Source organism: Podarcis tiliguerta (genome assembly GCF_965153285.1).
Source record: "Podarcis tiliguerta genome assembly, chromosome: 18".
NCBI lineage: Eukaryota > Metazoa > Chordata > Lepidosauria > Squamata > Lacertidae > Podarcis > Podarcis tiliguerta.
This window is the reverse complement of record NC_139551.1, coordinates 11,856,990-11,873,875: the sequence shown is the minus strand read 5'-3', so window position 1 is coordinate 11,873,875 and position 16,886 is coordinate 11,856,990. Positions and strand designations below refer to the sequence as shown.

The 16,886-nt window shown below is 49.5% G+C and overlaps 1 protein-coding gene across 2 annotated transcripts in view; it reads left to right on the top strand.

Moving 5' to 3' along the window:
* Positions 1–1,197: 1,197 nt before the first annotated feature.
* SHD (Src homology 2 domain containing transforming protein D) overlaps positions 1,198–16,886 on the top strand; it is a 32,834-nt gene continuing 17,145 nt past the window's right edge. Inside the window, exons 1-3 of one of the 2 annotated variants that reach the window (XM_083421748.1) lie at positions 1,198–1,916; positions 3,514–4,016; positions 14,291–14,420. In XM_083421748.1, the coding sequence (XP_083277874.1) occupies positions 3,672–4,016; positions 14,291–14,420 (475 nt within the window). In that variant the 5' untranslated portion in view covers positions 1,198–1,916; positions 3,514–3,671. The remainder of the gene's footprint in view (positions 1,917–3,513; positions 4,017–14,290; positions 14,421–16,886) is intronic. The other variant, XM_083421749.1, reaches the window with a different exon arrangement.

The following is a 16,886-nucleotide window of genomic DNA, read 5'->3' as shown; positions in this document are numbered from 1 at the left end:
TTTACGCACAAGTTTTCCTTGCCCCACTCACACGTTTTGCCCTTTGTTCTCCTTGCGAGTTTGCCCCCCCCCCCGACTTCTATTTTTTGCAAGCCCTGTTGAGACCAGGAGCCGGAAGACAGAAATACAGCCCCCCCCCCAAGCAAATGTTCATTACGTTTTTTAAATAAAAGCTAATTTCCACCCACCCACCATCGAAATAAAAAATAACTGCAAAGGAACCGGGGGGGGGCGGCTGGATGATGGCTTCTCCCCCCCCCGCGCGCTAAACCCACCGAAGCTGAAGGACTCTTTAACCTTCACTCTCCTCCTCCCCCCGCAACCCAGGCTTCAAGGAAAATATGCAAGGGGGGGGGGCTAAGGAAAAATAAAACTCCTTCGCTGCTATGTCGCGTCGTGCAAAAGATGCTCCTCTCCTCAGCTGCAGAGACAGCAGTCGCCCCCCCCCATTCCCCCTTTCTCTCCCCTTCTCCTCCCTCTCCCTTTCCAAATCGTTTTCAAAAAAAAAACACACCAAAAAAATACCAGCAACCTGTTACCCCCCCCCCTTTGAAGCTTGCAATTTCCCAAGAAAGAGAGAAAAATGGGAGGAAAGAGAAAAGATTCCTCCTTTTCTTCTTTTCCCTTCATTCCTTTTTCTCTGCTGATTTTAAGATCTGAGCTGCTGCTGTTGACACCCGGTAGCTTTGACTGGGCTTGTGTGTGTGTTCGATTAATAATAACAACAACAACAACAACAATATATTTACACACACAAACAAGCGGGAAATATCTCTGAATCATCCCCAGATCTTTCATTTTTAAACTGTATTTTCCAATATAAACCCAAAGCAGCAAGACCAAAAAAGTGAAAAAGAAGTTTGTGTGTGTGTTTTCCTCCTCATCATATTTAGATACACACATGCACCACACACACACACACACAGAGCAGGAAGGTTTACTAAGAAAAAGGTAAATACAGTGTGTGTCTTTGCTTGTTGTTATTTTAGGGCTGGTTGGGGGTGATGCAGAGCATCTCTGCATAATCCCCAGCCGAGGACCCCCCCCCACATCTGGATAATCCCCGGCGGAGTAAGGCTCCCCCCCCCCTTTAAAAAAAGGCATCTCGAAATATTGCAACCCCCTGAGCAGCTCGCTCAGCCGAAAGTTTCTCCTTCTCCAGACCAGCTTTTGCGGATCTCCCTCGGAGAAGGGGGGGGGAGCGGGGAGCCTGCAAAGGGGTTTGGTTGGCTGAGGAGCATTTCTTAATTTCTTTTTTTTTCTTCCCCCCTCCTTCCTCCCCATCTTTTCTTCTTCCCTTCCAAAGAAAGATCCCTGCTCTCTCTCTCTCTCTCTCTCTCTCTCTCTCTCGCTTTGTGTGTTTTGTTTTGGGCTCTCTTTGCAACAGATCAATGGAAGCGCCACCAGCCACAGACTAGCAAAATTATGGGATGGCGTGTGCCTTCGCCCGCCTCTCCGCAGAGTGGTGGGACAATGCTGCTTTTGATTTGCGGGAGGGTCTGCCCGGATTAGGAGCTGATTGGATCCGTCTTCATTTTCTCACTCTGTGTTATCTTCGCCCCCCGAAGAATATTGCTAGCAGGGGACATAAATCAGGAAAGCAGCGTTTTTGTTTGCATTTTTTTGGGGGGGGGTAATAAAACTAGGAGAGCCGGTGCGGACAAAGAAGGGGAAAGAAGACGGTCGTTTTGATCTCCTCTACAAATTTATTTTTAAAATAATAAGAATAACTCCTCAACTTTGTATGAATGGACTTGAAGGAGGTGACCCGGCGGAATAGGACTGGCTGATCCTGGAAGGGGTTTTGGATGAGTTCTTAAATGGTGCGGCGTTTGTTTTCATTTTCGAATTATAAATATGTTTTTCCACCAGAAAATCACCTTTGGCTGAATTTCCCCTCGGATCAAAAGAAACTGGTAAATGTCTTATTTCTCTCTCTTTTCCCCCATTCATTCTTAAGAAAGTAAATACTTAAAAATTAAGGCTACAATCCTACAGATCCTTACTTGGGAGTAAACCCCATTGAAATCACTGGGACTTGATTCTGAGTAGGTCAGAACGACCTTAGTAAGACCTTAGTATCCTAAACCCCTTTTAGGGCTTTTTTTAAAAAAAGGGAATTTTGATTAAGGCTACAGTTTACCTGAGAGTAAAAGCCCTGCGTTCAACTGGGCTTACCTCTGAGTAGACGCGTCTAGAATTCTGCCTCGTAAATAAGGTCCTGCTCAGAGTCTCCCCTTTAAAATTAAGGCACGTGCCTAATCTAGGCCCATTACTTTCAGTGGGTCTACTCTGAGTAAAATTTTCTTGGCTATAATCCTAAAACTCTTTGGGGGAGGGAGCTACCTTTAGACCCAAACGAGGCTGTCTGTGGAGGTGCTCGTCTTATTGGGGGGGGGGGTTCCCTCAATCTAGCAGATCTACTCTGAAGTAAGCCGCCCTCAGTTCTAGGATGATTGCTCCCAGCCTGCTTCTCTTGCATGCTTACTCAGGAGTAAGCCCCAGTGAGCTCACTGGAGTTTCTCTTCTGGTGTGTCCATTACGAACTGTGGTGTTTGGAAGGTTGTTTTGTGTGTGTGTTGTGGTTGGTCTGATATACAGTATTTTCAGTTAGAATTGAATGCATCTCAACGCTCCCCCCCCTTCAAAGCCCCTTCCCCAAATATAAAACTCATTCTTTGGACATTTTGGCTGAGACAGGCAGCATAGAGATGTAACTTTATATTTTGCAAAGCTTGAGAATGTGGGTCTCTGGGGAGGGGGGGTGGGGGGTGCCTAGTGATTAATTTCCCTACTAAATAACCATTTAGTGTGTCTCCTCTGCCTCCATTTGGGCATTGATACCTAAAAGCCCAGAGGTGAGATCCATCAGAATCATTTTCCTGTGCAAGAAACCTTGACTTGAAATGGATAGTGGATCGCAAAACTTCTAGTTCAGAGTGATTTGCATGCATCAGGTTCTGTGTATTTATTTTGGTGATCCTTACAACAACATACAGCAAGTCTGATGATCCTCATATTTCCAAGCCGGAGGTTGAGAGTTTGCTTAAGGCAGGCCAGACCTGGGCAGAGATGAGGTCTGGCACCTGGGCCACATTTTGGAGCACCCCCCCCCGGGTTGTCCAGAGTGATTTATGTCAGTCATATCCCCACAACAACCCAGTGAGGTAGGTCATATTTAGGAGTGGGGGAGGTGGTGAGATAATGACCTGCCCAAATCTGCAATGAACACACAGTCTCCTGATTTGTAGGTCAGCCTCTTAAGCCACTAACCTCAGTTATGCTCCAGATATCTTATTTCCCCCCAGGACAGGAGTAATTCCTCCCTGAGCTGATAGCATGTGGGTTGAGGTTGCTTTCAGTCCCCCCCTCCCCGCCCTCCAACACCATCAGACACGCTCCGATTACAGAGAACACAGGATTACAGAAAGCCAGAATGTCTTTTTCAACTGGGTATATTTCAGATTGTAATACACCAGAACTGCTGCTCCTTTTCTCTCCCATCTCTTAAAGGCAGGTGCAGACAAGGCGGACGACTCCTGATTTGGATTATGAATCACGTTGACCCATGAAGGATTAGCTGGGTGCCGTTTGCGACTCCTTTCTCCTTCCAGGCTTGGCGTCTTCTGCCAAGAGGGATCAGCGGCTTTGTCGTTGGGTAAGGGGGACAAATGGCCAAGTGGTTTAAGGATTACTTGAGTTTTGGGAGCAGGAGGTCTCCCCCACAGCCCCCCAAACCAGATTACACTGAAAGCGAGATCTTGAAAGCCTACCGAGCTCAGAAGAGCTTGGATTTTGAGGATCCCTATGAAGACGGCAACGGGAAACCGGATCCGGACTCAGAAGGGTCCCCAAACAAAGGGGTTGCTGCTGCCGCTGCTGCTGCTGCTGGAGGAATTGGTTTGGAAGGGAAGTACGGCTCCCCCAAGCACAGGCTCATCAAAGTGGAAGCTTCTGACCTGAACAGGAGCAAAGCCCTCTTGGCGGCTGAGGAGGTGGCCACCCAGCCAGATCAGGTATGTGAAAAGGCCCCTTTTGCAAGCAACCCCCAGGATCTGTGCCATTTTGCAGCACGGTTCTTAAATGCAATCTTGCACATCCTAATTTTTGCAAGTCTCTCTCCCTCCCCTCCCCCACCCCGCAAAATACTAAGTTTCTAGTCCTCATAACTACGGAACTGATTTGGTGTAAGAAATGGTGTGTTTATGGGAATGCCAAAGGGTGGACTGAAGTCTACAAAGTTAACTTTTCCAATTCAAAGGGTGGCTTTGAAGCATTCATTCAAACACAGACAAGTAATCTTACTTGGTTCCCAGGCATTTGATGATTGGCACTTAACTCTTTCATGTATTGAAGCATTTTTATACCGCCTTCCTTGCAGTTCCCCAAGGTGGTGGTCAATAAAAAAACCCCATAAAACCCCCCAATAAAAATCTGGGAACTGTAGTTTACCCCAAGCTACAATTCCCAGCACCCTTAACCAGTGTAAAAAACCTCACATATATAAGCTAGGTTTCAGTAAGGAAATTGAATGTTTAGTTGCCATTTGGGGGCAAGACAACTCTAAAATCTTATTTTTCAAATGATGGACTGACTGTGATTGATTCTCAGTTAAACATCTGGCAGATGACAACCTTGAGCTAGGATAAGAGCTTTGAGAAGAAAACTCACTTTATCCAGTTCACATATCTATTGGCCTGTTCCAACCTCTTTTTCTTAATGGTGACACGGACCATTCATAACGCAGGAATATGCTTCACACCTCTGAGCTGGGCGGGGGGGGGGGGGGAGCGAAGACAAGTGACAACAATTCACTATAACTTTGTTCCCTGCTCCTGCTCAGGCTGCACAGAAAAAGCATTTTGGTTCCTGAAATTCATTCCGATTGTGCAAATAAAATATAATGGGTAGAACTCTACAGGATGGGGTTCTAGTGTGTGAAAACAGTCCCAATCCAGGGATCCCCAGATGGGGGAGGGGTCAGGCGCCATCTTCACTTGGTCAGAAGTGGTTGAAAACCAGGTGCAAAATGCACCTGGCGCCTGGCTAATTTCAAACACTGCTAAACTATAGTTTCCAGGATCCTTGGATTGTCTGTGTGCAAAGCATCAGTAAAAATCTACTGGACAATAAAATATGCAGTGGTGACCCAGGGCAAATTAATGATGGATCCTTGTATACATGTACAAGTCAACTTATTTTTTAAACAACAAAAAAGGTATTTTAGGAGATGTGAAAAAGTTACGTCTGTGAAATTTGATTTGCGGCAAGTTATTTAGACGTGCAGGTCAACAGCGCAGATGCTCCGGTTATCAAGAGTTGAGGCAGCCAATCTTAGGATGAGCTGTTATGCTGGTGACTTGTTTATGATTCTAGTCCTCAAGGAAAGCTTGAACTGAAAAGGTGGTGTAGCATCGCAGCTGCAAATCAGGAGGAGCTGGGTTCAAATCTTGCTTCTGCCAGGTGCTGTGCTGATCTGCGGTTTATAGCAAATGCAGATGTGAACCTTGAATAGACCACTTTCTGCCAGTCTGGAACCTTTTGCATGCAAAGTGTGCCACTGAGTGATGGCCCTTCCCCTGAAAGTAAGAGCCTAGTCCTCATGGTTGATTTAAACAGGAGCAGAGGAAGCTGGTTTCTGCCCTTGCTTCAAGCCTTCTCTGCAAGCTCTTGGCCTTCACAGGAAGCTGCAATTCCTAGCATCCCTTTTGGCTTTGAAGCCATAAAAAGTTCTGTAGGTTTGCAGCTGATTCAAGGCTGAGGCATAAGTGCGTGATAAAAAATCCTGCCATTATCTAGAAACAGGTGGGCTATTTTCCTTTTTGGTTTTTCCTTTTTGGAATAGGAAAGATATCTTTGCTCTGCTAATGATTCAGCAGGAGGGAATGTGCCATTTCCTTGGGAGACCTTCCTAACTGTGGTTCAAGTGCAGCCAAAAGCACTACTGCTGCCGGATGATGCCTCTTAGAATAATAGAAAAGGGTGATCTTGGACAGATGGTCATCTAAGCTCTGCTTTAAAACCTCCAGCAAAGAAAAGTCCACTACCTTCTGTCCACTGTCAAATGGCTCTTACCAGCAGGAAATTCTTCCTAATGTTGAGTTGGAATCTCTTTCTTCTTCATTTGAATCCATGGCTTTGCATCCTCCCCCCCCCCCCGAAGAAAAATTGCTCCATCTTCTATGCCAGGGGTTGGCAATTTTTTTCAGCAGGGGGCCAGTCCACTGTCCCTCAAACCTTATGGGGGGCCGGACTATATTTTTTTGGGGGGGGGATGAACGAGGGACAGTGAGCGGCATGCGAAGGGACTCCCCAGAGGGGCTGCTTTAAATGGTGGCGGCTTGAGAGGGGCGCTCAGCCAGCCATGGCTCCTGTGTCTTGTGAGCAGCAGGGATTGTGGCAGAGGAGGGATGATGAGTGGCGTGCAAAAGGGCTCTGGAGAGGGGCTGGCACCAACAAAGCCCAGCCCCCTTCCTCCTCTAGGCAGGGCAGGGAGAAGCCAGGAGGAGGGAGGGAAGAGGCGCCGCCACGGGGTGGGTGGGTGGGTGGGGGAATGGCACAGCCCGACTGATCAGAATCAGATCCATGCCGATCCACTGCGGGCCAGATCCAGAAGGCAATTGGGCTAGATCTGGCTCCCGGGCCTTAGTTTGCTGACCCATGTTCAGATACTTGAAGATGGCTCGCATGTCACCTCTCAGTTTTCTCTTCCCCACGGCTAAACTTCTATCAAGCCCCCTCTTACTTGCCTTTTCTCATAAATGAATGAATGAATGGAGACGGGATGTCCACAAATGGTTTCTTTCTGTTTCCCCCTTGTCACATGCGGCTGATGAGAGAGTTCCCTCAGCAAGGCTATATGCCAGATTTTATCATATCAGTCATTCAGATCCATATATATTATTTATTTTGTTGTTTATTTGTCACCTTTGTGTCCCTCCCTCCAAGGAGCTTAAGATGGTGGGAATGGCTCTCTTCCTATCCTCATGACAACCCTAGACTGGGAGACGGTGACTGTGGCCCAAAGTCGGCCATGTGACCAAGTTAGGGGATTTGAACCCAGGTCTCTCCCAGCCTGGCCAGCTCTCTAGCCACTCCTCCCAGCTGGCTCTGTGTGAGATCCTTCCGGAACTCTGCTGGTGCTGCAGGCATGCAATGAGCTTCCTTGCCAGAAATGCAACCAAGTGCCCTTTTTCCTGGTGAAGTCTAAGGCGATGCTCTTGACCACGTCCAGTGATCCCAGGAGAGCCGTGTGCCTGACAATGTGGGAGGCAGGGAAAATAGACAACTAAAGCAAAGTTCTGGTTTCTCTCTCTCTTTTCTGCCAAGTGAACATTTTCAGCTAAGCTGCTGTGGGTTTTTTCTTCCTTTCTCTTTTTGTACAGCAGTGATTCACAGGAGGTGTTAATTGTCCTGGAGGGATTTCCTTCACCCCTCTTTACATCTCTCAGATAGGCAGAGGCAGGTGTTTGACAAATAACTTTGCACCCTAGGAAGAAGATCACAGGCTCCTCTTTGTACCTTTCCCCTGTGGACTTTGTGTCCTCATTAGCCTCACGGTCTGCAGCTAATTAAATTTGACTCAGAGTAGACCCATCTAAAGGGCTGTCACAGGAAGATGGAGCAAGCTTATTTTCTGGTGCTTCAGAGGCTGGGGCCCGAACTAAGAGATTCAAAGGACAGGAAAGGAGATTCTGAGCGACCATTCAGAAGGACTTCCTGATGGTAGCAGCCGCCTGACAGTGGAACAGGCAGCCTTCGGAGGTGGTGGACTCTCCTTTGTTGGAGGTTTTCAGGCAGCGGTTGGGTGGCCATCGGTCATGGATGCTTCAGTTGACATTCCTGCCTTGTGGGGGTTGGAGTACAGGACCCTCAGGGCATTTTCCAGTTCTGTATGTCTATGATTCCATGAGGAGGAAGCACACAAGCAAATTATTATCGTTATTTTAAAAATGTGTATACAGTCCTATATAGTCATATCTCGGGTTACAGACACTAAAGGTTGTGCATTTTCGGGTTGCGCACTGCGCTGAACCTGGAAGTACCAGAACAGGTTACTTCCAGGTTTTGGTCTCACGCATGCACAGAAGTACTAAATCGCGCTATGCACAGAAGCGCTGAATCACAACCCTTGGTTGCGCAGACGCGGCACTGCGGGTTGCAAACGTGCCTCCCACACGGATTACGTTCTCAACCCGAGTGTCCACTGACCTGCAGATCTCAGGGTGGTCCACAAGATAAAATTGCAATATGAAAAACACAAAGTGTATAAGGAAAATATGAACCAAAACAAAGCAATAATTCCCCCTTCCACATCACATCCAAAAGGGCATCTGTTGTCAATCAGCCAAAGGCGAACCTCCTTGGGGAGATCATTCCACAAATGGGGAGCCATTGTGGAAAAGGCCCTGTTCTCTCCAGACAATTTGTGGAGGAGGCACATGGAAAAGGGCCTCGGAGGATGATGGCAGGGTCAGTTCATATCGGGAGGGTGGTCCTTGAGATTCAAACCAGCACTTCAAATTGGGCCCGGAAACTAATTGGCAGCCAGCGCAGTTGGGCCAGGATAGGCGCCCGCTTTGATCACCTTCTCAAACACCGGCCTTCTTAACTTGCAGGGAACATTACTGGCCCTGCCCTCCACTTTTAATTAAAATGTCAGTGGGGGCCTTCACTCACAACAGTTCCTTCGTTGGTGATAATGCATATAAATGGCATTGAACCCATTATTGTTAGCAAAGGCAGGCAAGCACATTGTGAGCTGGGGAGGGGAGAGGGGCGGCTAGACCTTCAGGACTGACCTGGAGGCTCCAGTTTTGCCTGGCCCCCTCCAGATAGTGGTGGTCTGAATCTCCACATGGGTGAGATTATCATTGTTCTCATCCTCAAGAAGGATGTATGTGCAGTTTGCAAGCTTCAGCCCAATGGGAATTGGCTGCAAATTATTGCATAGACCTGAGCTTTCCAAACTTTGTGTCGCAACACCTTAGTGTGTTGGCTGCAGTGTGTTAGGTGTGTTGCACAAACGCTCCCTGCACTCCTCCAGGGGCTAGAAAGGGGTTGGTTTAACCTCCAGTTTGCTAGTAAAACTGAATTACTGTGTCGTGAAATGATGCACATCTCAAAAGTGTGTCGCCAACATGAAAGGTTTGGAAAGCTCTCTTGTGGGGAAACACTCTCCTGGGGGTAGGAGGAGTCATAATGAGCCTCCGTCTCCGGAGCTTAGTAGTGGGAGTGAGCACAGGAAAAGAGCTGGGCTGGGCTCCAGAGGAGGAGAGGCTTGCAAAGTGTGTGTGGACCTTCCCCCATGACGCCACCAGCAGTCTCCCCAGAGTCCCAGGTTTTGGCCCTGAAATCTCAGGGTCCTGGATGCTCCTGACCTGGTGATTCGAGTGGTCACTGAGGAAAGAAAATCTGCAACATGGTCCAACAGAGAGAGGAGTGAGTTTGCAAGGCCTTCTCTGTCCACGCAGCCTTTCACCTTTTCTAAAGAGGCATGGAGTATTCTGTGAATTCTTACTCTAAGGTAGGGATGGGGAAACGTGTGGCCTTCCAGATGTCAGACTTCTTCCTTCCAGGTGTGTTGGGGCTGGTGGGAATTGGGGCTCAGTCCGGCAACATCTGGAGAGTCTCCATACCTGGTCTGCATCCACACCACATGTGGATCCTGGGAACTGTAGTTTACCCCTCCGAGAGCTGCGGTTCCCAGCACCCTTGACAAACCACAGTTCCAGTATTCTTTGGGGGAAACAGGTTGTGGAGGTTTTGGGAAACAACACAAGAGCCTGCTGAACCTGTTTCTCCCGCCCCCCCCCCCCCCAGAGACAGGAAGCTGGGTAAGTGCCACAAGACCTTACTTTTCCAGTCCTCTAAGGAAGAAAATCAATCTAGCTCCTTTAGGCTGTGATCTACTCTTCTCCCTATGGCAATGGCAGCTCCTATTTTAGAAGCTGTGGTGTAGCAAGGAAATTAGGACTGCAGCGTTTAGCTGATTAATTTAACTGGTTCAAAATCTATTGATCAGTTTTTAAAAGGCGCTCCAATGAACCTGGCAGCAGTGCTTGTTTTCTAAAACTTCTTTTTATTGTCTTTTCTATTTGTAAATAATTTTAACACAAAGGCAATTCACATAATCCACCAGCCCCAAAAGCAAACATTATATAAGATGAAATGTGGACTGTAAGAAAAAGAAAATAAAAGAGCCCAATACATTTTGGGGGAAAGGAGGGAGCAAAATCTACAGCGGAGACAGGAAGGTTAAGTCCTTACAAATCCAGGGATGTCGGATGCCTCGCTCCTTAGGAAGGGGATCGAAAATAAAACTGCCAATATCGTAATTCCCTTAATACAAATCTGTGGCGCTGCTGCATTTGGAATGCTGTGTCTTCAGTTCTGGCATTTGCTCCTCAAAAAAGAGATTGCAGAGCAGGAAAAGGTTCAGAAAAGGGCGGCCAGAATGATGCGGCGGGGGGGGGGGAGTGACTCCCCAGTGAGAAGAGGGGGCAACACTGGGGCCTTTCCAGTTTGGAAAAGAGGTGAGGAAGGAGGGGCAGAAAGAGGCAGGTAAAATCATTCAGGGCATCATGAAGGTGAATAAAGAGGCATTTCTCTCCCTTTCTTATCCTCCTCGCACCCAGTGGGGTCATGCAGTGAAGTTTCAGGGTGAAATGACTTCTTCACAGACAGACGGTAGAATTCTCTTCCGCAAGATATACGGCCACCAGCCTGGATGGCTTTGAAAGGGGCTTAGAGGAATTCTTGGAGGAGAAACCTAGTGATGGACATGTAGTACCTCTAGTGCCAGGACGCGGATGACGCTGTGGTCTAAACCACTGAGCCTCTTGGGCTTGCTGATCAGAAGGTGGGTGGTTCGAATCCCTGCGATGGGGTGAGCTCTCCTTGCTCTGCCCCAGCTCCAGCAGTTTAAAAGCACGCCAGTGCAAGTAGATAAATAGGTACCACTGCGGCAGGAAGCTAAACGACGTTTCCGTGCTCTCTGGCACTCCTCATGGTCCTCCATGCACCAGAACCAGTTTAGTCATGCTGGCCACATGACCCAGAAAGCTGTCTGTGGACAAACGGCGGCTCCCTTGGCCTGAAGCGAGATGAGCGGTGCAACTCCATAGTCACCTTTGACTGGACTTAACTGTCCAGGAGTCTTTTACCGTTACCTCTTTACCAGTGTGATGTAGTGGTTAAGAGCGGTTGTCTCGTAATCTGGGGAACCGGGTTTGCGTCTCCGCTCCTCCACCTGCAGCTGCTGGGTGACCTTGGGCCAGTCACACTTCTCTGAAGTCTCTCAGCCCCACTCACCTCACAGAGTGTTTGTTGTGGGGGAGGAAGGGAAAGGAGAATGTTAGCCGCTTTGTGACTCCTTAAGGGGAGTGAAAGGCGGGATATCAAATCCAAACTACTCCTCCTCCTCTTCTTCTTCTTCTTCTTCCCTCTAGTGTCAGAGGCCACATACATCTCTGACGACCAGTGGATGGAGACCATGAGTGGGAGGGGCTGGGGGTGGGAGAAGGGGATCAGTAGCTACTGGCCATAGTGACTGAGCTCTCCCTCCGCAGTCAGAAGCAGCAACAGTTCTGAATCCCAGTTGCAGGAGGGGAGAGTGTTGCTCTCAGGCTTCGGTCCTGCATGAGGACTCTGGCTGGCCCCTGTGAGAACAGGCTGCTGGACCAGACGGGCCATTGCCCTAACCTGCAGGCTCTTGTCTTTCTGTGTCCTTACTTGACACTCATGCTTTGCTTATGAGTTTCTCAAAGGCCACTGGCAGAAATGAGGTGCTGCCCTAGACAGGCTCCTCTTATCTCCCTAGGTGGGGTTACTAGACCTCCGGGGATGGCCAGAAGTCTCCAGGTTGACAGGCCCACTCCTGGTGGCAGGTGCAGGGCCTGAATTTCCAGGTGGATGAGAATGCTTTTTTAAAAAGGTATCAAGAAGACTGTGCATGATGCTGCAGATTATTTCATAGACCCTTGGGGGGTGTCCCCTCCCCCTCCCTGCTCCTCTCCTCTCCCAATTAACCTCCGTCTCCAAGGCTTAGTGGTTGGAGGGCACACAGAGGAAGAAAAAATACCTGGGCTGGGCTCAAAAGGAAGAGAGCATTATGGGTGTGCATTCGTTCGTTATGGGTGTGACATCACCAGACTCTGATTCTTAGGTTCTTTTAGAAGGCACACGTCACACTTTCCCACTCCCATGGGATGGAAGTCCTCTTCCAAGATGCTGTCTGTTGTGACTCGGGTGTGCATTGTCTATAACTAAAGGTCTCCTTCAGAATATTGTTTTATTTATGCCATGGTGACCTAAACAATGACTAAATCATCTGACAATCATCAGATGTTGACGATTCCTGGCAAATCTCCTTAAGGTCAGTGCAGGACCAAATCTTTGAACACCTTGCCTGCCTGCCTGCCTGGCAAACGTGTCTTGCCCCTTGAATATCGCTTTGGGAAATGCCAAAGCTCAGTGGCACAGCATGTGTTTTGCACCCAGAAGGTCCCCTGTTCAACCCCCACCATCTCCCAACGGGGAATGTCCCCCCCCCCCCCCGAATCCCTGGAGAGTCGCTGGTGGTGAGTGCAGACGAGACGGAGCAAGACGGAGCAATGGTCTGACTCACTATCAGGCAGGATCTAATGTTCCTATGCTTGCTCCGGGGCTCTCGCAGGGAGAAGCGAGTGGCAAAGGATAACCCCTGTCATTTTGCAGTCCAAACATTGCACATCATGCTCTGTGGCGTGCATGGAGGGGATGTTTCCCTTCTCCCCTCCCCACCATTCTCCCGTCAATCGAGCACCTTTCTGCGCCACTCAATTGGCACGCACGAAAGGGTAGGAACAGGGTAATTGCTTTGAGGAGAGGCTGAGAGCTTATTTCCATACGCCTGTCTCATTTGCTTCCCTGCTGCTTCTCAAAACATTACCTCTCTGCGGGCTGTTTGAGCGCATCTAATGCAGTGGTGGGGACAACAGCAATTAGGACAAAAGGAGAAGAGTGCATCATCGTTGCAGGAGGGGGAGGGGGGGGGAGCCCTCCAGGGGGAAGGAGAAGGAGGAGAAGGAGAAGGAGCAACCCTGTTGCTGGAATCTGCAAAAAGCGCTCATCCCAGCAGGGGAGAAATTATTCATCTATAAAGCCGAACTGGCTGCACTCAAGGACATGAGAAGAGCCGTGCTGGATCAGGTCCATTGGGTGGCAGCATTCCGTTCTCAAAGTGACCAGTGCGCAAGCGGGAGCTGAGCACAGCAGCCGCTGTCCCCAGTAACTGTGGGGAGATCCTGCCCAATGCCATTTTTGCCACAAGCGTGGCTGTAGGGCAAACCACTCACCACCAACAGCGGAACACAGGAAGGGCCCATCTAGCCCAGCATCCTGTCCTTGCAGTGGCCGACTAGATGGCTTTGGGGAGCCCGCAAGCAGGACCTGGGTGCAAGAGCACTTGGCGACGGCCCTGTCTGCCATGAATTTATCCAGTTCTTTTTCAAAGGCACTGAAGATCATGGCCACCGCTGCCTCCTGTGGGAGTGAGTTCCATAGATTAACTGTGCTGCGTGAAGAAGTCCTTTGTGCTGTCTGTCCTGAATCTTCCTTCCTTCTGCTTCGTTGGATGTCCAGGAGTTCTCGTGTTATGAGAGACACAGAACCGCCCTGAGACCTGGGGGTAGAGGGCACTATATAAAGTCAGTAAATAATAAATGGAAACGTTTATTTATCCACTTCTCCCATGCCATGCCTAATTTTATAAACTTACACTTATAGAAGTGTAGAGTTGGAAGGGGCCTGAGGGTCATCTAGTCCAACCCCCTGGAATGCAGGAATCCCTGCCCACCCCCTGCTTAAAAGCCTCCAGTGAAGGAGCATCCACCGTGAGGGAGGGATCCGTTCCACTACCAAATGGCTCTTCCTGGTGTTTAGTCAGAAATTCCTTTCTTGTGATTTGAATCTGTTGGTTCAAGCCCAGCCCTCCGGAGCTGCAGAAGATTGAGGTGTGTGTAGAAACCAGCCTATGGTACAAAAGCAAGATTTACATTTGTTCCTCCACCCACTTTTTGCACGTGGACCTTCCCTCGCACCAGATGTTGCCCCTTGGATTGAAGAGGGGATTGCACTGATTGGCCAGTGCCTGTGAAGTGGCCTCCTATGCCACCTCCCATGTCAGCAGCATTTTGAAAAGATTTGCAAACTTTTTTTTGGTGAGGAGGTTCCTAGACCAAAGAAAGGTTGGGAACCTTTGGTCTAAGAAACCAGGTGGTCTGTGCCATCCGTGTTTCCTTCTCCGTAGGCCCCTGGAGAGAGTGAATATTCGGATCCCTTTGACGCCCACCGGGAGCCTAAAGAAGAGGAGGAGGAGCAGGCCGCGTCTGAGAACAACGGCTACATGGAACCTTATGATGCTCAGAAGGTGGTTGTTGGTGAGTCATTTAAGCTTCAGCGCTGGGGCCCCTTTCCCGGAAGGAAGCCCCATTGGAATCAGTGGGAGTCATTCCCAGGGTTGCCAGAGCTTCAGGGCTGACCTGATGTCTCCAGGTGTGCAGAGGGGGGGTTTAATTTCCAGGTGGACAAGAGCACCTTTAAGATGATGGCGATGTGCAAGGAGCTTGCAAGCTTCAGTCCGGCTGCAGACTATCTGGGGCGCCTGCCGTCCTCGCCCTCCCCCTCCCCCTCCATCTCAAGGGCTTCATAGTGGGAGGGAGTGCAGAGGAAGAAAAAGAACTGGAGGAGAAGTGTCATTGACTAGCTGGACACAGAGGAGTAGTGGGGAACCCCCAGAGCCCAGGGCCTGGTGGTGGGATGATGCTGAGTGGTCAGAGGGAGAAAACCCCAGGAGGTGTCAGAAACTGAAGAGGTAACAGGGCTCAGTCAGCAGAGAGAGGCCAAGTAGCAGAGGTGAGTCTGGCTGCTGCACAGTCTCCATTCTGCTGGGACAAGCTCCTCTCCACACCGACTCCCAGAACCAGGAGAGACATAAACAGGGGGGAGCAGTGGCAGGCTGCATGCAGGGGCCATTTTCAATAGCTTGGGGAAAGCCCTGGAGGGGGGGGACTTAAGCAGCTGCAGGGAAATGGGGGCTGTCAGTCTCTGCAACTGCTTCATGGGGGCAAGACCTGCTGGGGATTAGCTGCTGACACTCCTGTGCAGATCCTGCTAATAGAGAGAGCTCCAGCTTGCCCAGTGTGATTTACTGCTGGCCTGCTCCTGACAAGAAGGTTATGAGAGTGCACACTTACCTGGCGTGGGGCCTGCCTCACGTGGAATCTCAGGGTCTGGGAGAGGCTCCGAATTAGACTCTCTGGGGAAAGTGTGCGGGGTGGGGGGTGTCTGCCCTCCTCCTCTCTCCCAATTAACCTGCTCCAGGGCAGAAGAAGTGCAGAGGAAGCGTCACCAGGGACTGCCCCATTGCACCACCCCAGGCTGCCCCTTGGTTTCAAGTTAGGTTCCAGGCTGCTCCTGACCTGCCAGCCCTAGTGCCAGGAACTGGAGGCAGGCCTGGGTCAGCAATAAAACAACAGTTAACTCTTCAGTCAAAGAAACAAAGCAGTTCAGTAGGGCTGCCATATGTCCAACATTTACTGAGATTTCAAAAACCATGGTTTTTTGTGTGTTTTTGTAAAAAAAAAACAAAACAAAAACTCAACGACTTTTGGGGTGCCCTGGTTTTAACTTTTTGAAATATGGCAACCCTAAGTTCAGTCCCAGTAGGTCTTGCCCCAATGAAGTGAGAACTGAAGGTCCCCATCTCCCTACCACTCTTTAAGTTTCCTCCTTCCCCAGCAGCCTAAGGCTCCGACATCTTGTCTCTCATTGTTCTGCCGTCTTCATATGTCTTCATGCTCTGGGAGATGAGGGGAGAGGGGAGCTGGATAGAGCAGAAGACCCCCTGGCTTCTTCAGCAGCCGGACTCATCTCTGCCTCCTGGCCTCTCCTGCTTCAGCTTCTCCCTCTGATTCTGGACTGCTCTCTGCCACCGACTCTTCCCGCTCACTAAGACCTGTTGCCTCTTCAGCTTCCGCCACCTGCTCTTCCCAGTCTTCTCCCTCTGACCACTCACTGTCGTCCCACCGCCACTCCCCGGACTCTGAGCCGTCTTCCCTTGGGGTGTCCCCAGCTGCTTCCTCCTGCCATTCCTCTGCATCCAGGCTGTCCATGACGCCTAGTTGTTCCTGAGCAGACATGCAGAAGGTTGTGCTGTTCATGCGAGAAGGAGAAGACCACCCATGGCCAGCCGTGGAGGACGTGGTTCATGGTACTTGGTTTGGGAAGCATCTGCCTTCAGCAGGTTGGCGTGCTTGCTGCTCTTGTGTAGGAGTGGGGGATGTGACCTTCATTGGCCACCCGGCCAACTCTATGCAAGTTCCTAGTCCTCATTGGCACAGAAAGATCCTTGAAATAGTGAGGGGGTTACAGAGACAGAAAGCTCAGGAGCAAGAGGAATATCATCATCATCATCATCATCATATTTGAAAAGGGAATTTAAAAAGTTGGCAACTTCTTGCAGAGGAGTCCATCCGCCATGTGAGGATGGACACGGCTGGCGGGGGAGGTGAGAATAGGTGGAGGGGGGGAAATACCCCTCCCTCAAATTACATTATTGGCTTGTTTAACTGGGATCAAAAAGAAATGTAGCTGTGTGGAATAGTTTTAGGGCTGTGTGCATCCTGACCAGAAATCAATGGACCCATGTTGGTCATGTGCATTCATTTCAGTGGGTCTACTCTGAGCATGATGCAGTTGGAAATATAGAATTGTAGATTTGGAAGGGACCACGAGGGTCATCTAGTCCAACCCCCTGAAGCAATGCAGGAATCTTTTGCCCAGTCTTGCTATTATTGGGTTGTAGGCAGCGAAGTTCTACTCAGAGTAAACCCACTGAAGTGAAT